We start from the raw sequence: 24,630 nt of genomic DNA, 5'->3' as shown, positions 1-24,630 counted from the left end.
GGCTTTGAAAGGAGAGAAATACCACTGGGGGGACCCCTGACTTTCAGTCGGACTTCTTTTTGTCTACAGGTTGTCTACAGGCTTCAGGGTTTGTCACAAAGTATTAAGTCTGAGTGTTTGATCCGATCCCTATCCGGCCGTTATAGCTATGAATAAATAACGACGGTGTACACTTTACCTGGTTGGGTTAGAATATTCCTAACGCTAATTAAAAACCAGGTTTCTCTCCGGGGAGGTCATCCGAGGCACGAACGGGGTGCCGCGTGACCGTGCGGCGCAGTTGACGACAGTGTCACGGTGCACAGGCTTCCAGGGCAACGATCCTGGAGTAACCCCCTTTTTACTCCTCCACTGCCGCTGTGCACGACAATAGATGACAATAGAGATCATGCAGATTATTGATATTAGGGGATAGGAATGTATGTTTTAGGGTATTGCACATAAGTATTGCACTCTGCTATTCTCTATTACCAGGTTGTTCCAGCAGCCTCCCCAGCTGTCACATTCAACTCCATACCAGGTAGTGACTATCAGTAGACAGCTCTGCTATTCTCTTCCCCGGGGCGTCCAAGACATTCGACCAAAGTTCTGATGATCCGACCACAAAGTTGATCATCGATCTTTGGCCTTGGTTATTCTGGTACCATGTACACTTATAAATAGCCCTGTACTTGAACATGGCGTTTGTTATGACCAGTGACGAGCACATAAGTCCAACAAAAAAGCACCAATTAGGATCAGATTAGTCAGGCCGCTGCTCCTAATCACCCCCCTTCGGATTTCTACATCATAGGCTACAAATCCCTCCTAGAAGATCTACCCCTCCCACCGACTCCAAGAAGGCCGGATACTCCGAAATGCTGTTGGGTGCATAAGCACAAACAACAGTCAGAGCCTTACTCCCCGCAACTCGTAGGCGCAGGGAGGCGACCCTCTTGTTCCCCGGGGAAAACTCCAACACAGCGGCGCTCAGCCGGGGGCTCGTGAGTATCCCCACTCCCGCCCGGCGCCTCTCACCCTGGGCAACTCCAGAAAAGGACAAAGTCCAACCCTTCTCCAGGAGCTTGGTTCCAGAGCCCATGCTGTGCGTGGAGGTGAGCCCAACTATATCTAGCTCGTACCGCTCCGCCTCCTGCACCAGCTCCGGCTCTTTCTCCGCTAGTGAGGTGACGTTCCACGTCCCTAGAGCTAGTCTGTGCCACCGGCGATCGGCCCGCCCAGGTCTCCCGCCTGGCCCGCCGCCCGGTCTACATAGCACCCGACCCCGATAATTCTCCCTGCGGGTGGTGGGTCCACAGGGTGACTGCTGCTCCATGATGTTTTTTCGGGCTAAGCCCGACCGGGCCCCATGGGAGAAAGCCCGGCCACCAGACGCTCGCCGACGAGCTCCCCTCCTGGGTCTGGCTCCGGGAGGGTGCCCCGGTTTCCCTTGTCCGGGCAAGGTAGCTTCAGTCCGTGGGCTGCTTATCATCAGGGTTTATTGAACCGCTCTTAGTCTGGGCTCTCCCCCGAGACCTGTTTGCCTTGGGAGAGACTACCAGGGGCTGATGCCCCGGACAACATAGCTCCCAGGATCAGTGAGCCACTCAAACTCCTCCACCACGTTAAGGTGGCGTTTCATAGGAGGAGACAAAATGTACCGATTGGCCTTTTTCATAATCAGTCTACTCACTTTCCCTATGTGGAGTCAAACTCACAACCTTCATATCATGATATTGATGCATTGGCGGGCTGAAGAAACTTACTGACAAAAAATGTGTTTGTGACCGCAGATAATTCAAGATCCACTTGCTTGTGAAATCGTCACAGCTGTGTGGGTCCTTTTTTCCAAAAAGGCCGGGCACCATGGGCGAAGGCCCGGGCCACCAGACGCTTGCCGACGAGCTCCTCTCCTGAGTCTGGCTCTGGGAGGGTGCCCCGGTTTCCTTTGTCCGGGCGAAGCAGCTTCATTCCTTGGGCCGCTATTCAGTTTGTTTCTTAAGTGCTCTTAGTCTAGACTCTTCCCGGGTTCATCCAGTGTGTGAAGGAGAGGTACTGCAAATCCTTCCTTCCTGCTGCTGTCAGGCTGAACAACCAGCAGAACTTTTGCAAAATCATGACAGCTGTGTTTTTCCCTTTTTCGAAAAAGGATGTTGCAATTAGGATCAGATTAGTCAGGCCGCTGCTCCTAATCACCCCCCTTCGGATTTCTACATCATAGGCTACAAATCCCTCCTAGAAGATCGACCTGCCAAGATAGAACTACTTGCCAAGATGAGGCTGGCAAGAGCTCCACGGAGGAACTTTTTGGTCAGGTTCAGCAGTCCCTCAAAGTGCTATCTAAAAAGCCTGTTAATATATTAGCACCAACGACCTTCTAACCAGAACTACTCACAGCCACCTAACAGCCTACTCACTTGCCCTATGTGGGTGTCGAACTCGCAACCTTCCCATCGTGATATTGATGCATTGGAGGGCTGAAAGAAACCTGGCAAATATTTGTGTGTGACCGCATATAATCCTAGGCAAAGATGTGTCAAAACAAATGCCCAGTGTGAGGGTCGAACTCACGACCTTCAGATTATGAGACTGACGCGCTGCCTACTGCGCCAACGAGGCACACAATGCAGCTAACGTTCGCCAATTGAAGACCACACGTTCTTTTTATTAACTTGAACAAATTTGACCGATTGGCCTTTTTTTTTTTTACAAAAGAGCCTACCGACTTGCCCTATGTGGGAGTCGAACTCGCAACCTTCCCATCATGATATTGATGCATTGGAGGGCTGAAGAAACCCTAGCAAATACATGTTTATGACCGACTGATATATTGTAGGGTGCCAAGAACAGAAAAAAGCCCTCCTCCTCCTCGGACATTGTAAAATCATCACCGCTTTGTGCGTCCTTTCTCTAAAAACAGATGTTGCATTGGCCGGGAATCGAACCCGGGCCTCCCGCGTGGCAGGCGAGAATTCTACCACTGAACCACCAATGCTCACATGCTACACATCTGGACATGCTACGACTCAGATCTCCACAGAAGTTGAGACGTCGTAGGATGCCCAGTCATATGTTTTCTTTACGGAGGAGGGAGTTTAAGATATCACGGACAGGGGCCTCAGCTAGACGTTCCCAGTTCACCCTCAGTACACAATTGGGTTTACCAGGTTGTTCCAGCAGCCTCCCCAGCTGTCACATTCAACTCCATACCAGGTAGTGACTATCAGTAGACAGCTCTGCTATTCTCTTCCCCGGGGCGTCCAAGACATTCGACCAAAGTTCTGATGATCCGACCACAAAGTTGATCATCGATCTTTGGCCTTGGTTATTCTGGTACCATGTACACTTATAAATAGCCCTGTACTTGAACATGGCGTTTGTTATGACCAGTGACGAGCACATAAGTCCAACAAAAAAGCACCAATTAGGATCAGATTAGTCAGGCCGCTGCTCCTAATCACCCCCCTTCGGATTTCTACATCATAGGCTACAAATCCCTCCTAGAAGATCTACCCCTCCCACCGACTCCAAGAAGGCCGGATACTCCGAAATGCTGTTGGGTGCATAAGCACAAACAACAGTCAGAGCCTTACTCCCCGCAACTCGTAGGCGCAGGGAGGCGACCCTCTTGTTCCCCGGGGAAAACTCCAACACAGCGGCGCTCAGCCGGGGGCTCGTGAGTATCCCCACTCCCGCCCGGCGCCTCTCACCCTGGGCAACTCCAGAAAAGGACAAAGTCCAACCCTTCTCCAGGAGCTTGGTTCCAGAGCCCATGCTGTGCGTGGAGGTGAGCCCAACTATATCTAGCTCGTACCGCTCCGCCTCCTGCACCAGCTCCGGCTCTTTCTCCGCTAGTGAGGTGACGTTCCACGTCCCTAGAGCTAGTCTGTGCCACCGGCGATCGGCCCGCCCAGGTCTCCCGCCTGGCCCGCCGCCCGGTCTACATAGCACCCGACCCCGATAATTCTCCCTGCGGGTGGTGGGTCCACAGGGTGACTGCTGCTCCATGATGTTTTTTCGGGCTAAGCCCGACCGGGCCCCATGGGAGAAAGCCCGGCCACCAGACGCTCGCCGACGAGCTCCCCTCCTGGGTCTGGCTCCGGGAGGGTGCCCCGGTTTCCCTTGTCCGGGCAAGGTAGCTTCAGTCCGTGGGCTGCTTATCATCAGGGTTTATTGAACCGCTCTTAGTCTGGGCTCTCCCCCGAGACCTGTTTGCCTTGGGAGAGACTACCAGGGGCTGATGCCCCGGACAACATAGCTCCCAGGATCAGTGAGCCACTCAAACTCCTCCACCACGTTAAGGTGGCGTTTCATAGGAGGAGACAAAATGTACCGATTGGCCTTTTTCATAATCAGTCTACTCACTTTCCCTATGTGGAGTCAAACTCACAACCTTCATATCATGATATTGATGCATTGGCGGGCTGAAGAAACTTACTGACAAAAAATGTGTTTGTGACCGCAGATAATTCAAGATCCACTTGCTTGTGAAATCGTCACAGCTGTGTGGGTCCTTTTTTCCAAAAAGGCCGGGCACCATGGGCGAAGGCCCGGGCCACCAGACGCTTGCCGACGAGCTCCTCTCCTGAGTCTGGCTCTGGGAGGGTGCCCCGGTTTCCTTTGTCCGGGCGAAGCAGCTTCATTCCTTGGGCCGCTATTCAGTTTGTTTCTTAAGTGCTCTTAGTCTAGACTCTTCCCGGGTTCATCCAGTGTGTGAAGGAGAGGTACTGCAAATCCTTCCTTCCTGCTGCTGTCAGGCTGAACAACCAGCAGAACTTTTGCAAAATCATGACAGCTGTGTTTTTCCCTTTTTCGAAAAAGGATGTTGCAATTAGGATCAGATTAGTCAGGCCGCTGCTCCTAATCACCCCCCTTCGGATTTCTACATCATAGGCTACAAATCCCTCCTAGAAGATCGACCTGCCAAGATAGAACTACTTGCCAAGATGAGGCTGGCAAGAGCTCCACGGAGGAACTTTTTGGTCAGGTTCAGCAGTCCCTCAAAGTGCTATCTAAAAAGCCTGTTAATATATTAGCACCAACGACCTTCTAACCAGAACTACTCACAGCCACCTAACAGCCTACTCACTTGCCCTATGTGGGTGTCGAACTCGCAACCTTCCCATCGTGATATTGATGCATTGGAGGGCTGAAAGAAACCTGGCAAATATTTGTGTGTGACCGCATATAATCCTAGGCAAAGATGTGTCAAAACAAATGCCCAGTGTGAGGGTCGAACTCACGACCTTCAGATTATGAGACTGACGCGCTGCCTACTGCGCCAACGAGGCACACAATGCAGCTAACGTTCGCCAATTGAAGACCACACGTTCTTTTTATTAACTTGAACAAATTTGACCGATTGGCCTTTTTTTTTTTTACAAAAGAGCCTACCGACTTGCCCTATGTGGGAGTCGAACTCGCAACCTTCCCATCATGATATTGATGCATTGGAGGGCTGAAGAAACCCTAGCAAATACATGTTTATGACCGACTGATATATTGTAGGGTGCCAAGAACAGAACAAAGCCCTCCTCCTCCTCGGACATTGTAAAATCATCACCGCTTTGTGCGTCCTTTCTCTAAAAACAGATGTTGCATTGGCCGGGAATCGAACCCGGGCCTCCCGCGTGGCAGGCGAGAATTCTACCACTGAACCACCAATGCTCACATGCTACACATCTGGACATGCTACGACTCAGATCTCCACAGAAGTTGAGACGTCGTAGGATGCCCAGTCATATGTTTTCTTTACGGAGGAGGGAGTTTAAGATATCACGGACAGGGGCCTCAGCTAGACGTTCCCAGTTCACCCTCAGTACACAATTGGGTTTACCAGGTTGTTCCAGCAGCCTCCCCAGCTGTCACATTCAACTCCATACCAGGTAGTGACTATCAGTAGACAGCTCTGCTATTCTCTTCCCCGGGGCGTCCAAGACATTCGACCAAAGTTCTGATGATCCGACCACAAAGTTGATCATCGATCTTTGGCCTTGGTTATTCTGGTACCATGTACACTTATAAATAGCCCTGTACTTGAACATGGCGTTTGTTATGACCAGTGACGAGCACATAAGTCCAACAAAAAAGCACCAATTAGGATCAGATTAGTCAGGCCGCTGCTCCTAATCACCCCCCTTCGGATTTCTACATCATAGGCTACAAATCCCTCCTAGAAGATCTACCCCTCCCACCGACTCCAAGAAGGCCGGATACTCCGAAATGCTGTTGGGTGCATAAGCACAAACAACAGTCAGAGCCTTACTCCCCGCAACTCGTAGGCGCAGGGAGGCGACCCTCTTGTTCCCCGGGGAAAACTCCAACACAGCGGCGCTCAGCCGGGGGCTCGTGAGTATCCCCACTCCCGCCCGGCGCCTCTCACCCTGGGCAACTCCAGAAAAGGACAAAGTCCAACCCTTCTCCAGGAGCTTGGTTCCAGAGCCCATGCTGTGCGTGGAGGTGAGCCCAACTATATCTAGCTCGTACCGCTCCGCCTCCTGCACCAGCTCCGGCTCTTTCTCCGCTAGTGAGGTGACGTTCCACGTCCCTAGAGCTAGTCTGTGCCACCGGCGATCGGCCCGCCCAGGTCTCCCGCCTGGCCCGCCGCCCGGTCTACATAGCACCCGACCCCGATAATTCTCCCTGCGGGTGGTGGGTCCACAGGGTGACTGCTGCTCCATGATGTTTTTTCGGGCTAAGCCCGACCGGGCCCCATGGGAGAAAGCCCGGCCACCAGACGCTCGCCGACGAGCTCCCCTCCTGGGTCTGGCTCCGGGAGGGTGCCCCGGTTTCCCTTGTCCGGGCAAGGTAGCTTCAGTCCGTGGGCTGCTTATCATCAGGGTTTATTGAACCGCTCTTAGTCTGGGCTCTCCCCCGAGACCTGTTTGCCTTGGGAGAGACTACCAGGGGCTGACTGCCCCGGACAACATAGCTCCCAGGATCAGTGAGCCACTCAAACTCCTCCACCACGTTAAGGTGGCGTTTCATAGGAGGAGACAAAATGTACCGATTGGCCTTTTTCATAATCAGTCTACTCACTTTCCCTATGTGGAGTCAAACTCACAACCTTCATATCATGATATTGATGCATTGGCGGGCTGAAGAAACTTACTGACAAAAAATGTGTTTGTGACCGCAGATAATTCAAGATCCACTTGCTTGTGAAATCGTCACAGCTGTGTGGGTCCTTTTTTCCAAAAAGGCCGGGCACCATGGGCGAAGGCCCGGGCCACCAGACGCTTGCCGACGAGCTCCTCTCCTGAGTCTGGCTCTGGGAGGGTGCCCCGGTTTCCTTTGTCCGGGCGAAGCAGCTTCATTCCTTGGGCCGCTATTCAGTTTGTTTCTTAAGTGCTCTTAGTCTAGACTCTTCCCGGGTTCATCCAGTGTGTGAAGGAGAGGTACTGCAAATCCTTCCTTCCTGCTGCTGTCAGGCTGAACAACCAGCAGAACTTTTGCAAAATCATGACAGCTGTGTTTTTCCCTTTTTCGAAAAAGGATGTTGCAATTAGGATCAGATTAGTCAGGCCGCTGCTCCTAATCACCCCCCTTCGGATTTCTACATCATAGGCTACAAATCCCTCCTAGAAGATCGACCTGCCAAGATAGAACTACTTGCCAAGATGAGGCTGGCAAGAGCTCCACGGAGGAACTTTTTGGTCAGGTTCAGCAGTCCCTCAAAGTGCTATCTAAAAAGCCTGTTAATATATTAGCACCAACGACCTTCTAACCAGAACTACTCACAGCCACCTAACAGCCTACTCACTTGCCCTATGTGGGTGTCGAACTCGCAACCTTCCCATCGTGATATTGATGCATTGGAGGGCTGAAAGAAACCTGGCAAATATTTGTGTGTGACCGCATATAATCCTAGGCAAAGATGTGTCAAAACAAATGCCCAGTGTGAGGGTCGAACTCACGACCTTCAGATTATGAGACTGACGCGCTGCCTACTGCGCCAACGAGGCACACAATGCAGCTAACGTTCGCCAATTGAAGACCACACGTTCTTTTTATTAACTTGAACAAATTTGACCGATTGGCCTTTTTTTTTTTTACAAAAGAGCCTACCGACTTGCCCTATGTGGGAGTCGAACTCGCAACCTTCCCATCATGATATTGATGCATTGGAGGGCTGAAGAAACCCTAGCAAATACATGTTTATGACCGACTGATATATTGTAGGGTGCCAAGAACAGAACAAAGCCCTCCTCCTCCTCGGACATTGTAAAATCATCACCGCTTTGTGCGTCCTTTCTCTAAAAACAGATGTTGCATTGGCCGGGAATCGAACCCGGGCCTCTCGCGTGGCAGGCGAGAATTCTACCACTGAACCACCAATGCTCACATGCTACACATCTGGACATGCTACGACTCAGATCTCCACAGAAGTTGAGACGTCGTAGGATGCCCAGTCATATGTTTTCTTTACGGAGGAGGGAGTTTAAGATATCACGGACAGGGGCCTCAGCTAGACGTTCCCAGTTCACCCTCAGTACACAATTGGGTTTACCAGGTTGTTCCAGCAGCCTCCCCAGCTGTCACATTCAACTCCATACCAGGTAGTGACTATCAGTAGACAGCTCTGCTATTCTCTTCCCCGGGGCGTCCAAGACATTCGACCAAAGTTCTGATGATCCGACCACAAAGTTGATCATCGATCTTTGGCCTTGGTTATTCTGGTACCATGTACACTTATAAATAGCCCTGTACTTGAACATGGCGTTTGTTATGACCAGTGACGAGCACATAAGTCCAACAAAAAAGCACCAATTAGGATCAGATTAGTCAGGCCGCTGCTCCTAATCACCCCCCTTCGGATTTCTACATCATAGGCTACAAATCCCTCCTAGAAGATCTACCCCTCCCACCGACTCCAAGAAGGCCGGATACTCCGAAATGCTGTTGGGTGCATAAGCACAAACAACAGTCAGAGCCTTACTCCCCGCAACTCGTAGGCGCAGGGAGGCGACCCTCTTGTTCCCCGGGGAAAACTCCAACACAGCGGCGCTCAGCCGGGGGCTCGTGAGTATCCCCACTCCCGCCCGGCGCCTCTCACCCTGGGCAACTCCAGAAAAGGACAAAGTCCAACCCTTCTCCAGGAGCTTGGTTCCAGAGCCCATGCTGTGCGTGGAGGTGAGCCCAACTATATCTAGCTCGTACCGCTCCGCCTCCTGCACCAGCTCCGGCTCTTTCTCCGCTAGTGAGGTGACGTTCCACGTCCCTAGAGCTAGTCTGTGCCACCGGCGATCGGCCCGCCCAGGTCTCCCGCCTGGCCCGCCGCCCGGTCTACATAGCACCCGACCCCGATAATTCTCCCTGCGGGTGGTGGGTCCACAGGGTGACTGCTGCTCCATGATGTTTTTTCGGGCTAAGCCCGACCGGGCCCCATGGGAGAAAGCCCGGCCACCAGACGCTCGCCGACGAGCTCCCCTCCTGGGTCTGGCTCCGGGAGGGTGCCCCGGTTTCCCTTGTCCGGGCAAGGTAGCTTCAGTCCGTGGGCTGCTTATCATCAGGGTTTATTGAACCGCTCTTAGTCTGGGCTCTCCCCCGAGACCTGTTTGCCTTGGGAGAGACTACCAGGGGCTGATGCCCCGGACAACATAGCTCCCAGGATCAGTGAGCCACTCAAACTCCTCCACCACGTTAAGGTGGCGTTTCATAGGAGGAGACAAAATGTACCGATTGGCCTTTTTCATAATCAGTCTACTCACTTTCCCTATGTGGAGTCAAACTCACAACCTTCATATCATGATATTGATGCATTGGCGGGCTGAAGAAACTTACTGACAAAAAATGTGTTTGTGACCGCAGATAATTCAAGATCCACTTGCTTGTGAAATAGTCACAGCTGTGTGGGTCCTTTTTTCCAAAAAGGCCGGGCACCATGGGCGAAGGCCCGGGCCACCAGACGCTTGCCGACGAGCTCCTCTCCTGAGTCTGGCTCTGGGAGGGTGCCCCGGTTTCCTTTGTCCGGGCGAAGCAGCTTCATTCCTTGGGCCGCTATTCAGTTTGTTTCTTAAGTGCTCTTAGTCTAGACTCTTCCCGGGTTCATCCAGTGTGTGAAGGAGAGGTACTGCAAATCCTTCCTTCCTGCTGCTGTCAGGCTGAACAACCAGCAGAACTTTTGCAAAATCATGACAGCTGTGTTTTTCCCTTTTTCGAAAAAGGATGTTGCAATTAGGATCAGATTAGTCAGGCCGCTGCTCCTAATAACCCCCCTTCGGATTTCTACATCATAGGCTACAAATCCCTCCTAGAAGATCGACCTGCCAAGATAGAACTACTTGCCAAGATGAGGCTGGCAAGAGCTCCACGGAGGAACTTTTTGGTCAGGTTCAGCAGTCCCTCAAAGTGCTATCTAAAAAGCCTGTTAATATATTAGCACCAACGACCTTCTAACCAGAACTACTCACAGCCACCTAACAGCCTACTCACTTGCCCTATGTGGGTGTCGAACTCGCAACCTTCCCATCGTGATATTGATGCATTGGAGGGCTGAAAGAAACCTGGCAAATATTTGTGTGTGACCGCATATAATCCTAGGCAAAGATGTGTCAAAACAAATGCCCAGTGTGAGGGTCGAACTCACGACCTTCAGATTATGAGACTGACGCGCTGCCTACTGCGCCAACGAGGCACACAATGCAGCTAACGTTCGCCAATTGAAGACCACACGTTCTTTTTATTAACTTGAACAAATTTGACCGATTGGCCTTTTTTTTTTTACAAAAGAGCCTACCGACTTGCCCTATGTGGGAGTCGAACTCGCAACCTTCCCATCATGATATTGATGCATTGGAGGGCTGAAGAAACCCTAGCAAATACATGTTTATGACCGACTGATATATTGTAGGGTGCCAAGAACAGAACAAAGCCCTCCTCCTCCTCGGACATTGTAAAATCATCACCGCTTTGTGCGTCCTTTCTCTAAAAACAGATGTTGCATTGGCCGGGAATCGAACCCGGGCCTCCCGCGTGGCAGGCGAGAATTCTACCACTGAACCACCAATGCTCACATGCTACACATCTGGACATGCTACGACTCAGATCTCCACAGAAGTTGAGACGTCGTAGGATGCCCAGTCATATGTTTTCTTTACGGAGGAGGGAGTTTAAGATATCACGGACAGGGGCCTCAGCTAGACGTTCCCAGTTCACCCTCAGTACACAATTGGGTTTACCAGGTTGTTCCAGCAGCCTCCCCAGCTGTCACATTCAACTCCATACCAGGTAGTGACTATCAGTAGACAGCTCTGCTATTCTCTTCCCCGGGGCGTCCAAGACATTCGACCAAAGTTCTGATGATCCGACCACAAAGTTGATCATCGATCTTTGGCCTTGGTTATTCTGGTACCATGTACACTTATAAATAGCCCTGTACTTGAACATGGCGTTTGTTATGACCAGTGACGAGCACATAAGTCCAACAAAAAAGCACCAATTAGGATCAGATTAGTCAGGCCGCTGCTCCTAATCACCCCCCTTCGGATTTCTACATCATAGGCTACAAATCCCTCCTAGAAGATCTACCCCTCCCACCGACTCCAAGAAGGCCGGATACTCCGAAATGCTGTTGGGTGCATAAGCACAAACAACAGTCAGAGCCTTACTCCCCGCAACTCGTAGGCGCAGGGAGGCGACCCTCTTGTTCCCCGGGGAAAACTCCAACACAGCGGCGCTCAGCCGGGGGCTCGTGAGTATCCCCACTCCCGCCCGGCGCCTCTCACCCTGGGCAACTCCAGAAAAGGACAAAGTCCAACCCTTCTCCAGGAGCTTGGTTCCAGAGCCCATGCTGTGCGTGGAGGTGAGCCCAACTATATCTAGCTCGTACCGCTCCGCCTCCTGCACCAGCTCCGGCTCTTTCTCCGCTAGTGAGGTGACGTTCCACGTCCCTAGAGCTAGTCTGTGCCACCGGCGATCGGCCCGCCCAGGTCTCCCGCCTGGCCCGCCGCCCGGTCTACATAGCACCCGACCCCGATAATTCTCCCTGCGGGTGGTGGGTCCACAGGGTGACTGCTGCTCCATGATGTTTTTTCGGGCTAAGCCCGACCGGGCCCCATGGGAGAAAGCCCGGCCACCAGACGCTCGCCGACGAGCTCCCCTCCTGGGTCTGGCTCCGGGAGGGTGCCCCGGTTTCCCTTGTCCGGGCAAGGTAGCTTCAGTCCGTGGGCTGCTTATCATCAGGGTTTATTGAACCGCTCTTAGTCTGGGCTCTCCCCCGAGACCTGTTTGCCTTGGGAGAGACTACCAGGGGCTGATGCCCCGGACAACATAGCTCCCAGGATCAGTGAGCCACTCAAACTCCTCCACCACGTTAAGGTGGCGATTCATAGGAGGAGACAAAATGTACCGATTGGCCTTTTTCATAATCAGTCTACTCACTTTCCCTATGTGGAGTCAAACTCACAACCTTCATATCATGATATTGATGCATTGGCGGGCTGAAGAAACTTACTGACAAAAAATGTGTTTGTGACCGCAGATAATTCAAGATCCACTTGCTTGTGAAATCGTCACAGCTGTGTGGGTCCTTTTTTCCAAAAAGGCCGGGCACCATGGGCGAAGGGTCTATGCTTCATGTGTTAAAGCTGCATTCTCTCTCCTGACCACCAGGGGGCGACTCCTCTGGTTGTATAGAAGTCTATGCTTCATGTGTTAAAGCTGCATTCTTTCTGCTGACCACCAGGGGGTGACTCCTCTGGTTGTATAGAAGTCTATGCTTCATGTGTTAAAGCTGCATTCTCTCTGCTGACCACCAGGGGGCGACTCCTCTGGTTGTATAGAAGTCTATGCTTCATGTGTTAAAGCTGCATTCTCTCTCCTGACCACCAGGGGGCGACTCCTCTGGTTGTATAGAAGTCTATGCTTCATGTGTTAAAGCTGCATTCTCTCTCCTGACCACCAGGGGGCGACTCCTCTGGTTGTATAGAAGTCTATGCTTCATGTGTTAAAGCTGCATTCTCTCTCCTGACCACCAGGGGGCGACTCCTCTGGTTGTATAGAAGTCTATGCTTCATGTGTTAAAGCTGCATTCTCTCTCCTGACCACCAGGGGGCGACTCCTCTGGTTGTATAGAAGTCTATGCTTCATGTGTTAAAGCTGCATTCTCTCTCCTGACCACCAGGGGGTGACTCCTCTGGTTGTATAGAAGTCTATGCTTCATGTGTTAAAGCTGCATTCTCTCTCCTGACCACCAGGGGGCGACTCCTCTGGTTGTATAGAAGTCTATATAAATGACTCTACTTCTCTTGATTTATTCCCTCAGTAAACATTGTAAACATTAGTTTTTGGTCTCAATCTCTAGTTTCAAGTCTTCTTCAATGCAGAATGATGTTCATTTAGTAAATTAATGTAATTTAGAGTCAGACAGACCATAAAGCAGGGTAGGCTTTCGGGCGGGGCTTACTGTGATTGACAGGTTGCTCACACCGCTTCGTCTGGTCTGGGTGTCGTCCGTGTTTTCGTGTGACAACTTTAACCCTTTCACTGTGTAATTTCACCTCATGCAAGTTAATTGTAACATAATGCATTGATGTACTCATAAAAACAAGATGGCGACCACCATAAATCAAAACCAAAAGGCGATGTTTCTGTAACTATGTCCACGTCTTATACACAGTCTGTGTTCATCAGTGTGCGCTGACGTAACAGTGCATGTAGAACAGGGTGTTGCAGAGATCTCTTAATTCTGTTCATTCTGGGATGGCGTCTGGAACATGACGAGCATGACGGTGAAACCCACAACAAAGACGTGTTGAGTCAGGTTTCACTCGGAGAAGGAGCAGAGTGTGTGTGTGTGTGTGTGTGTGTGTGTGTGTTAGTCTAACCAAAGCTTGAAGACGAATGAGCTCATTGTTTTCACCTCATTCACCTCAATCCAGTCCAAAAATCTGATATTTAATAGCCAAATGATGAGTTCAGGTTCTTCCAAATCACAACAGTTGCTCCAAGCTAAATATTCAATGGTTAACATCTGACCTCCAGACTCCACATTCCTTCACCTGGTCGGACGCAACCGGCCAGGTGAAGGTGCAGAGTCCAGGTGTCTGATTCCAGTGAAGAAGCTGAAGCTTTGCTGAAGCCTCTGGACTCAGCAGCTGACTCTGAATCCCCCCGAGTTGTTGTTGTTTACCCAAGTTACTCTTCTTTGATGAGATATTGAACCAGAAATAAATACAAATATATAAAAGATATTGTCATTTTAGGACCATGTTATGCCGCTGATTTAATGATGAAAGAAGCCATGGACTTTTAATTCTGAAGAGCATTGACTCTCTGGCTGTTAACAGAAAGGTGCTGTTTACTCTGGCTTCATGTCATGAGGTGACATGCTCATGTAAACAAAGACGTGTGTGTGTGTGTGTGTGTGTGTGTGTGTGTGTGTGTGTGAGAGCCCACCGGCATATATATGTTCAAATACGATGTCGGTCCATGATGGCGTCCCTGCCCACGTGTCCTACGATTGTGTATTCCAGCCTTAAGCTCATGTCACTGCAGCAGTGTGGAGCTGGTATCAGCAGTCTGGTTATGGCCCCATATGATCCATTATGGTATGTATGTGTAGTAAGATAAAGCCCTTTGAAGACTTTTATGGGTGCGTATCTCACAACTTCAGCAGCTTCACCTCCTGCTTCAGCGTCGCCATGCGAGGGAAACGCCTCACTCACTGACTCATGCGCCTGAGTCAGTCAGCGTTGCCATAGGAACCAACCAACACAGTGCAGGACTCCCTGCAGCACAGAACACATGTGCAGCCACCATGCAGGGAAACCCCCGAGCGGCGTGGCTCGGTCCAGAGCTCCTATGTAATAACGTTGCTCATGTCGTCCTCTCTCAGGGTTCGACCTGTCCGTGGCGCTGGACGATCCAGGTGAGTGACCACATGCTCTTCATTGTGGTTCTGTTGGCGGCTCAGTTCCCGTCACAGAGGGCTGTCGGATGGCCGGATGAAGCAGTGACAACTTTATTAATATAGCGTACACATAAACAACCACACACACACCCTATATACTGTACAATGTCCCCATGTGAATGTAGTCTTCCCTGGTCCACATGGTTAGTAACCTGACCCCGGACCTGGGTCAGACCGGGTAGGGTATTAGGGTATTACTGTATGCTAACATGAAGAAATAGACAAAGCCTTTAGAGTCCACTTTGTACCAGAGCTTTCATTCACGTGTCGTGGTCTTCTTCGGGGGATGGGTGATGCGACCTAAGTATGAAACAAGCTGAGGAAGACCTTTAGTAAATGTTCTTGGTCGGCACACTTCAGGGTAAAGTCGGGAGCGACAGAGGGGATTCTGGGTAGAAATGCTAACCGGCTGTCAGACAGTAACGCCACTCAATTGTTTGTGTTCCTTAGTCCCACCGACGGAGAAGCCCCAACCGAAGGCCCCGGAGAAGCCCAAAAGTGATGGTTTGTATCAGAGTGCCTCTGCTTCATGAGGCGATCAGCTACCGAGAGTTTCAACAGAGGAGGGGGTTCTGGTGACCCCTGACCTTGATGAACATGCTAGCAGCTTTGAGCTACATGCTAACATCTGAACCGTGGCACACTCATGATGACCGCGTAATGTTGCTTCTTTAAGTCCGGCTGAGGCCGATGGGAATGTCTTTAGTTCTGCAGGTACTTGTACATAAAGTGTTGCACACATTGAAACGTCCCCCTGGTGGCGGCGCTGAGGAACACGATTCATTTGAATGTTTCTGCTAAATGCCGTGACAGGCGCTTCCTTTTTATTCAAAGCACGACATGTGGACATTTTTAATATCCCGGGTTGTATTTTAGATTTGAGTTTTACAATCGAGCCGAGAAACCACACATGTGATCAGACCGGTTTGAAACCAGTCCACAGCTGAACCACATGACAGACACTAAATAAGCACTTCCTGTTTGATAGTGTACTGTGGGTGTAATTACAAATATGTGGTGTTGGTGATTGGCTGAAGCCTGATGGAAACATCTCAGCTATGAAGAGGTGGGAGTCCAAACTGATGAACAAACAAAGTCCAGTTTGCATGCAATGGTGGTTCTGGACCGATTGAAGTGTGTAAAGCTCTTCTGCTCCCTCTCTCCTCAGGTGGGCTGGACCTTCTGGACGCCTTTGGTACAGGTAAATCACACCGTGCACGTTAGAGTGAGAGGTCATGTGTTCACACATCCTGATATGATATGTATGTCCTTGTCTAATATGCACATGTTTTTCCACAGATGAGCCCGTAAAACCCAAGAAACCAAGTTCTGGAGATTCTGGTACCGTAACGATTTCCCTCTTGTGGTTTGGGCCACGCAGATAGTTCTGCTCTTAGATGTGTAAACCTAAAACTAGGTTAACACATCTAGTTTTAGGTTTGTGACGATAACCTATTATTGTATTGTCTTTGTGTATTCTAGGTGGCTTTGGACTGGATCTGGAGGACGCTGTCGGTCCCGGTAAGGACATTACAATGGGTCTCCACAGTATAGAGTTTTAATGTTTTTAGTACTCTGTGTTTTCTTTGTTCTCCAACAACAACAAGTCTATAAAAGCAGAAGTGTTCTTCGTGTGGCAGCCGACATGCTCTATAGAGCAAGACACTGAACCCTAATGCTGAGGGTCAGCTGAGGTCACATGGATCTGAATGTGCTGATTAGAATAAAGTTGTTGAGTGTAACCTGGATAATAATAATAAAGGAGCATCTTTTGGCTCTGAGCCAGCGTATGGATTGGCAATGATTTATGGGAATTCTTTCCTTTAACGAATCAGCTTTCCTTCTGTATGATCGATGGTGTCTTCGTGCCCACAGATCCCAACCCCAAACCGGATCAACCTGCCGTGAAGCCACCAAGTGGTGGAGGAGGTGAGTCGTCATTTATATGGATGCTAGAGGAGACTGGTGATGTCCTTCATAGTCCAGAGCTAGAACATTTAGTAATGAACATATGAGAGCAGGTCCATCCTTGTGGTTCGTAGTGTTATTTCTGCTTGTCTTTTACATGTAACTTCCTCGTAGAACATTTTAATCTTCACTTTGTTGTACATTGTGTTCACTTCTTGAAGGCGGAGGCAGTTTCGGTGACTCCGACTTATTTGATGTTGGTGGCGGAGACTACAAGCCCGATGGAGGCCGCCCACATGGGGGTAAGACAGCACGGCAACATTTCTCCTTTTTGATTATGCATTTAATTCCTCTGCTGCGTTCCGATTGTGGTGCCGGCAGCTCACTGTCACAGAGTTTAGTGCAGCACCCCAGGGTGCTTCTGATCAGTCAGTTCAGGTCACACCTGAGTTTGAAACCACAGCGATGGAAGAGACACTTTAATCAACGCTGGCTAGTTTGGTAGGATGACATTACTTTTGTCACGAGTTCCCATGATGCTTTGCCTGCTGGTAGATTTCATTCAGTACTTCATGAGGAAGCGCGTCGTTCTGGCATGATACATGTGCATTTATTATTATAATTAGGAATACTTTTATATCTATTGGTTTAGTGAGCGCGCTGTTCAATTTATTTCAGAAAGGGCCACATTTATAAATACTGAGCAGCTCAATACAATCAGACATATAAAACTATTGTAGCTTCTTATACGTTCTTTGTCTCGTGTCTCTTGTGGATTCAGAGCATGGAAGTCATTCGTTGTTCTTCTAGCAGAGAAGAAAAGCCCACGGGCTCTTCGGCCTGATTGGAGCCACATGGCTGGGTTTCAGATTCTGCTCATGAAGGAGCAGCTATGCTAACCGCTTATTAACACTCTCTTCTGTCTTTTGAATCCAGGTGGAGGGGTGGACCCCGGCTCGGATCCTCACGGTACGTTTTTGTTCTAGTGAACAGTTCCTTCATTCATACAGAAGAGCAGCGACACCTGTCCGTCATCATCGTAGACTGATTTGCATTGTGTGTCTCTTACAGGTGGAGCTGACCAGCCTCAAGGTAAATCCCTGTCTGATCTGGTCCGGAGCTCTTCTGGATCTACTTCCTGTCTTGGTGTCTGTCCGTGTGGGTGTCGTTATGTCTCCCTGCAGACTGATCTTTTCTGCACTTCCTGTTTCCACCTCAGAGGAAGTTGTGTTCTCTGCTTCTGTGTCGTCGCCTAACAACAGTTGTTGTGTTGTTGTGTTGGTGTTTAAGTAGTTTGACATATTTGCTGGTGACTCTGAAAGCGGCAGCTCCTCGCCTCGCTGTACCTTAGTCAGCCACCATCCGTATCGCGGGCATTGCCAGTGGATCACTCCAGATATCTGACCAGCTGCATTTGGATTATGTTCCCCTCACAAGTCTGGTGTCTGTGAGGATGGCAGCTGGCTTAGTGTTCTTCACATTAGCAGCCCCGGTCTGGTTCCTTTGGCTAAAACCCTGCTCCGATTGTGTGTCGTTGCAGATCCAGACCTTCCGTGGGGCCAAATCCTGAAGATGCTAAATGCTAACATGCCAGAAGAGTTCTATATATGGATGTCCAACTTAAAGCAAATGTTAACCCCTCTGTTAGAGAGGGCCATGGATCTGCTGCACGCTATGCCCTGAACCATCCGTTTAAAGGGAAGGTTTGACGCCTTTCATGTGGATGATGGTGAATGTAGTCCTTTGAAGTAGTTCTCTAAGTAGTCCTCCCTCCTGATATCCTCTGGCTCTGGTCCAAGTCACACTGCCAAGTGTGTCCTCGCCCGTAATGCCTGCACTCAGAGGATGGGTTGCTTCAATGGACGACATTTACCCTCAACACTGATTAGACACGTTTCCCTTTAACTTCTGATTGGCTCTCAGCTCTGAGGTTTACAGACGTCTGATGTTCTCGGTCCTGGATAAAAACAATATCTGGTGTGGTGATTGAAAACCGGGATACTTTTTAAATATTTTTATTCGTCCTCTTATTTTGAAACCCTGCATACACTTCCTGTGCCCTTTGGCCTCATGGACCCTCACAGCTGCAGGTCTGTGCTTGATCTGTAAAGTCTGGTGTCAAACGTGAAGAGCCGTTCTCCGACTATAAAAGAAAGGTCCTCCCTGTTATTCCAGACTTACCGGGCACCCGGCGTCTGGGCGCGACCCGCCACTCCCCACCCAGCGGCGCCGTGACTCACATGCGCTGCGAGAGGATGTGGCTTCTATAGAATACATCGGGGGGTGCCTGAATAATGAGCTCTTATTACAGGAAGTGAAGTGTCTGATGAGTCAGTTACTGATCATGTGGAGAAGCTGTTCTGGACTTCACTTGAAGCTGTAGAATGTGTGTGTATATATAGATATATATCTATATATACACACATACATAGATGTTTTCTCTTTGCTGGCGCTCAGCGTATTTATTTTGGCGGGTTCTTTTCGTGCTTTCTGGGGTCTGGTATGTAAAGTCATGAGCTGTGTGAAGCATAATGAATAAAAGCCGCGCTCACGTCAGTGTGTTTGATTCGTGACCCACGAGAGGCTGCAGAACCAACCCAGTACACGGGGCTCCCCAGACCCTCAGGGGCCCCCGGGGGCCTCGGGGCCCTGAAACGAAATGTTGGGGCGTGATGCATCAAAACACTTTAACACGATTCCATCAGCCAATGAGCTTGCAGGAACAACAACAACAACCCTTCTGCATTGAGCCTGTACGGCTCATGTTTCCAGACATCTTCATTCAAATGAAGCTCACGGAGTGAATCGACTTCATTCTGTGAGCAAAGCACACACTATATATTAAAAACACGATACTTTAGTATCTGTCAGAGCGTACCATATCATGAATAAATAATAATCTCAGAACATTGTTAGGATGGAGCAGCAGGACGACGCGTATTTGGGACTTCTTGTTACAATGTGACACATTTCATAACAGGATGCTTATCATTCTCCTCTATATGCAGATGTGTGTGTGTGGTTTGTGTGTTTGTAAGTGTGTGTGGTTTGTGATTTGTGTGTGTGTGTGTGGTTTGTGTGTTTGTAAGTGTGTGTGGTTTGTGATTTCTGTGTGTGTGTGTGTGTGTGTGCGTGTGTGTGTGTGTGGTTTGTGTGTTTGTAAGTGTGTGTGGTTTGTGATTTGTGTGTGTGTGTGTGGTTTGTGTGTTTGTAAGTGTGTGTGGTTTGTGATTTCTGTGTGTGTGTGTGTGTGTGTGCGTGTGTGTGTGTGTGGTTTGTGTGTTTGTAAGTGTGTGTGGTTTGTGATTTGTGTGTGTGTGTGTGTGTGTGTGTGTGGTTTGTGATTTGTGTGTGTGTGCATGTGTGTGTGTGTGGTTTGTGATTTGTGTGTGCGTGTGTGTGTGTGTGTGTGTGTCTACATGCTCAGCATTTCCCAGGGGCTCGTCATGAGGCATCCTGTGTTGTTTATGTGGAGGCGACGCCCTGTTTTAACACACAGCACCATCACAAGACGTGTGTGTGTGCGTGTGTGTGTGAAATGTGTGGTGTGTGTGTGATATGTGTGTGTGTGTGTGTGTGTGTGTGTGTGCCCTGCAGCTTGGGTGTGTTCACTGTACATCTGGTCCCTGTTCTCCTCGTTTCACTGCAGTCTGAATGTTGTTGTCTTTGTGTTGCTTCACATAGTACACTTTGTTCTGGTGCACTACACCTGGAGCTGTTGGCCGCCACCTGGTGGCGAACTGAGGACATGACAGCTCAGTTTAGGAACATTGGTCCTAATGAATGAATATTATTATGTGTTCACCATTAGGAGAGAAAACGTGAGGACGTATCAAGTGATCACGTGACTCATCACATGTCACTCTGAGCAGAAACAGCCAATCAGACACAAGGATTTACCAACATCTGCATTCTTCTTATTAAAGATAGAAAGGTTGACAAAAAAAACATATTGGATTAATTTTCTTAACTATAAGTTAAACTTAACTTTATCCCTCACATCAGTACATGTGCACTCTATGAATAGAAATGGAAGCAAAAAGAAGGATATTGTCGGAACATCAGAGAAACCATGAAAGGTCCAAACGAAGATAACGATGACGCAGCCGGCGATACAATCCTGATGGTTCTGGTTGAACTGTAAACACTTTGCTGTAACACCGTGTGTGTGTGTGTGTGTGTCCTGTAGAAGCTGGATCTGGACAGATTGCTGGCATCGCCAGCGCCATCGGCGTCGCTCTGCTGGGAGCAGCAACCAGTTACTTTGCCTACCAGAAGAAAAAGCTCTGCTTCAAGATTCAAGGAGGTTAATTATGTTTTTATTTATCTGCCAAAGTTACAACATGAGTCCCCAGACTCAAATAAAACCTGGTGCCGTTGTGTCATAACCGACGCCGCGTTGCTTGTCTAGGTGCAGATCCAGAGAAAGGCCACCAGGGGGCTCAGTCGGATCCTCAAGGTGGGTTCTTGTTTATTCAAATTCATGAAAAGAGAAAAGCTGTGATTGCTTATATGAAACAGAAGAAATCAACTCGACATATAGTTCTCCCATATGTAGTTTTGAATATGAATAGGAAGTGAGCTCTTTAATCTGTTCTCTCAGTCTTCAGCAACCTGCTCAGGACGTCCTAGACGTCAGTGGACCGCCTCAACACAACTCCACTTCCTTCAACTGTCAATCAACTGTCAATCAACTGCCATTGGTGAAAGGAGGCCCGTTAGAACTTCACACCAGAAACCTCTTCCTTCAGTCAACAAGCCATCTGTCTCCCTATGTCATCATGTATGGGATCATTCATAGCACATACTGTACATTATTCATATTGTTTATAGTACGGCACGTCGTAAAATAAAACACCGTCGCTGCAGAAAGGTGGCACCTCGGGGTGCTTCTTCATCCGCTGTGAACCCGGCCTCTGTCTCTGTGGTTCAGGGTTTTCTTTAGCCCCTTAAGTCCTAAAAGGTTTGTTCATCCGAATCGCGCGAGAGGAACAACATTAATGTGTGGAGGTTTTGTTTTTCCCAGCTGTTGACACATCAGAGTTTCTTTGTTAGATTGTTTTTGTGAAGCGACCCTCTGTTGTCTGCATTGAAATACAACAAGGGGCGTGGCCAGCAGGAACCAATAGAAGAAGGAAATGTACTTTAGACACAATTCATCCAAACCACCCGTCCACTTGCACAAAGCACCACCGTGTTGTTACACTCGTCATGTCGCTGGGGCTGAATCCAGCTGAAGGAGCTTTCTGTGGAGAACCCTGCTACACGTGCACATGCAATCTTTTGTATCGCAAATGTAAATGCAACTGACATACAGCTTCAGCTCTTTGTCTATAATTGGATTCCTTAAAGTTGAATTTTTTAAAAAGCTGCATCAATCAATATGTTTGTATTAACCATGTGTTGATAATTAGCCTCTTTCAGCTCAGTTTGGGTCCGTATAGAAGTCAGCAACTAGCTGGTGAACACAGCAACGTTTAGCAACTAGCTGGTGAACACAGCAGCGTTGAGCAACTAGTTGGTGAACACAGCAGCGTTTAGCAACTAGCTGGTGAACACAGCAACGTTTAGCAACTAGCTGGTGAACACAGCAGCGTTGAGCAACTAGTTGGTGAACACAGCAGCGTTTAGCAACTAGCTGGTGAACACAGCAGCGTTTAGCAACTAGTTGGTGAACACAGCAGCGTTTAGCAACTAGCTGGTGAACACAGCAGCGTTGAGCAACTAGCTGGTGAACACAGCAGCGTTGAGCAACTAGCTGGTGAACACAGCAGCGTTTAGCAACTAGCTGGTGAACACAGCAGCGTTGAGCAACTAGCTGGTGAACACAGCAGCGTTGAGCAACTAGTTGGTGAACACAGCAGCGTTTAGCAACTAGCTGGTGAACACAGCAGCGTTGACCAACTAGTTGGTGAACACAGCAGCGTTGAGCAACTAGTTGGTGAACACAGCAGCGTTTAGCAACTAGCTGGTGAACACAGCAGCGTTGAGCAACTAGCTGGTGAACACAGCAGCGTTGAGCAACTAGCTGGTGAACACAGCAGTGTTGACCGACTAGTTGGTGAACGCAACGTTGAGCAACTAGCTGGTGAACACAGCAACGTTTAGCAACTAGCTGGTGAACACAGCAGCGTTGAGCAACTAGCTGGTGAACACAGCAGCGTTGAGCAATTAGCTGGTGAACACAGCAGCGTTTAGCAACTAGCTGGTGAACACAGCGGCGTTGAGCAACTAGCTGGTGAACACAGCGGCGTTGAGTAACTAGCTGGTGAACACAGCAGCGTTGACCAACTAGCTGGTGAACCCAGCGGCGTTGAGCAACTAGCTGGTGAACACAGCGGCGTTGAGTAACTAGCTGGTGAACACAGCAGCGTTGACCAACTAGCTGGTGAACACAGCAGCGTTGAGCAACTAGCTGGTGAAGATAGGAGCGTTGAGCAACTAGCTGGTGAACACAGCAACGTTGAGCAACTAGCTGGTGAACACAGCAGTGTTGAGCAACTAGCTGGTGAACACAGCAGCGTTGAGCAACTAGCTGGTGAACACAGCAGTGTTGAGCAACTAGCTGGTGAACACAGCAACGTTGAGCAACTAGCTGGTGAACACAGCAGCGTTGACCAACTAGCTGGTGAACACAGCAGCGTTGAGCAACTAGCTGGTGAAGATAGGAGCGTTGAGCAACTAGCTGGTGAACACAGCAACGTTGAGCAACTAGCTGGTGAACACAGCAGTGTTGAGCAACTAGCTGGTGAACACAGCAGCGTTGAGCAACTAGCTGGTGAACACAGCAACGTTGAGCAACTAGCTGGTGAACACAGCGGCGTTGAGCAACTAGCTGGGGAACACAGTAACGTTGAGCAACTAGCTGGTGAACACAGCGGCGTTGAGCAACTAGCTGGTGAACACAGCAGCGTTGAGCAACTAGCTGGTGAACACAGCAGCGTTTAGCAACTAGCTGGTGAACACAGCAGCAATTAGCAACTATCTGGTGAACACAGCAACGTTTAGCAACTAGCTGGTGAACACAGCAGCGTTGAGCAACTAGCTGGTGAACACAGCAGCGTTTAGCAACTAGCTGGTGAACACAGCAGCGTTTAGCAACTAGCCGGTGAACACAGCAGCGTTTAGCAACTAGCTGGTGAACACAGCAGCGTTTAGCAACTAGCTGGTGAACACAGCAGCGTTTAGCAACTAGCTGGTGAACACAGCAACGTTTAGCAACTAGCTGGTGAACACAGCAACGTTTAGCAACTAGCTGGTGAACACAGCAGCGTTTAGCAACTAGCTAGTGAACACGGCGGCGTTGAGCAACTAGCTGGTGAACACAGCAGCGTTTAGCAACTAGCTGGTGAACACAGCAGCAATTAGCAACTAGCTGGTGAACACAGCAGCGTTTAGCAACTAGCTGGTGAACACAGCAGCAATTAGCAACTAGCTGGTGAACACAGCAGCGTTTAGCAACTAGCTGGTGAACACAGCAGCGTTTAGCAACTAGCTGGTGAACACAGCAGCAATTAGCAACTAGCTGGTGAACACAGCAACGTTTAGCAACTAGCTGGTGAACACAGCAGCGTTTAGCAACTAGCTGGTGAACACAGCAGCAATTAGCAACTAGCTGGTGAACACAGCAACGTTTAGCAACTAGCTGGTGAACACAGCAGCGTTTAGCAACTAGCTAGTGAACACGGCGGCGTTGAGCAACTAGCTGGAGACCTAATCTGAACTAGAGGAAGAATAAATATTGCACTTGTTATTCCAGCAGCACGTGGACAGATGAATGCTCATGTTGCTCTGCTGCCTGTAAATAAGCAGCTACGCTTCCGTCTTTGCCA

The 24,630-nt window shown here is 49.5% G+C and overlaps 1 protein-coding gene and 8 non-coding genes across 9 annotated transcripts; 1 reads left to right on the top strand and 8 right to left on the bottom strand.

Moving 5' to 3' along the window:
- Positions 1-2,525: 2,525 nt before the first annotated feature.
- On the bottom strand, positions 2,526-2,598 carry trnam-cau. The gene has a single exon. It is a non-coding gene; the product is annotated as a tRNA-Met (tRNA).
- A 305-nt stretch (positions 2,599-2,903) lies between these two features.
- Positions 2,904-2,974, bottom strand: trnag-gcc. Its single transcript has one exon. It is a non-coding gene; the product is annotated as a tRNA-Gly (tRNA).
- A 2,223-nt stretch (positions 2,975-5,197) lies between these two features.
- trnam-cau lies at positions 5,198-5,270 on the bottom strand. The gene has a single exon. It is a non-coding gene; the product is annotated as a tRNA-Met (tRNA).
- A 305-nt stretch (positions 5,271-5,575) lies between these two features.
- trnag-gcc lies at positions 5,576-5,646 on the bottom strand. Its single transcript has one exon. It is a non-coding gene; the product is annotated as a tRNA-Gly (tRNA).
- Positions 5,647-7,870: 2,224 nt separating this feature from the next.
- On the bottom strand, positions 7,871-7,943 carry trnam-cau. Its single transcript has one exon. It is a non-coding gene; the product is annotated as a tRNA-Met (tRNA).
- A 305-nt stretch (positions 7,944-8,248) lies between these two features.
- trnag-gcc lies at positions 8,249-8,319 on the bottom strand. The gene has a single exon. It is a non-coding gene; the product is annotated as a tRNA-Gly (tRNA).
- Positions 8,320-10,542: 2,223 nt separating this feature from the next.
- On the bottom strand, positions 10,543-10,615 carry trnam-cau. Its single transcript has one exon. It is a non-coding gene; the product is annotated as a tRNA-Met (tRNA).
- Positions 10,616-10,919: 304 nt separating this feature from the next.
- On the bottom strand, positions 10,920-10,990 carry trnag-gcc. The gene has a single exon. It is a non-coding gene; the product is annotated as a tRNA-Gly (tRNA).
- A 3,422-nt stretch (positions 10,991-14,412) lies between these two features.
- On the top strand, positions 14,413-21,717 carry LOC117740521 (CD99 antigen-like). The gene is made up of 13 exons (XM_034546982.1): positions 14,413-14,528; positions 14,793-14,848; positions 15,341-15,394; positions 16,059-16,091; positions 16,190-16,231; positions 16,373-16,411; positions 16,766-16,819; positions 17,020-17,100; positions 17,735-17,767; positions 17,870-17,890; positions 20,988-21,104; positions 21,210-21,257; positions 21,402-21,717. The coding sequence occupies exons 1-13, from the start codon at positions 14,413-14,415 to the stop codon at positions 21,428-21,430; spliced, it is 723 nt and encodes a 240-aa protein (XP_034402873.1). The 3' UTR covers positions 21,431-21,717.
- The last annotated feature ends 2,913 nt before the right edge of the window (positions 21,718-24,630 follow it).

Source organism: Cyclopterus lumpus, chromosome 2 (assembly GCF_009769545.1).
Source record: "Cyclopterus lumpus isolate fCycLum1 chromosome 2, fCycLum1.pri, whole genome shotgun sequence".
Classification (NCBI taxonomy): domain Eukaryota; kingdom Metazoa; phylum Chordata; class Actinopteri; order Perciformes; family Cyclopteridae; genus Cyclopterus; species Cyclopterus lumpus.
This window is presented reverse-complemented; position numbering and strand designations above follow the sequence as displayed.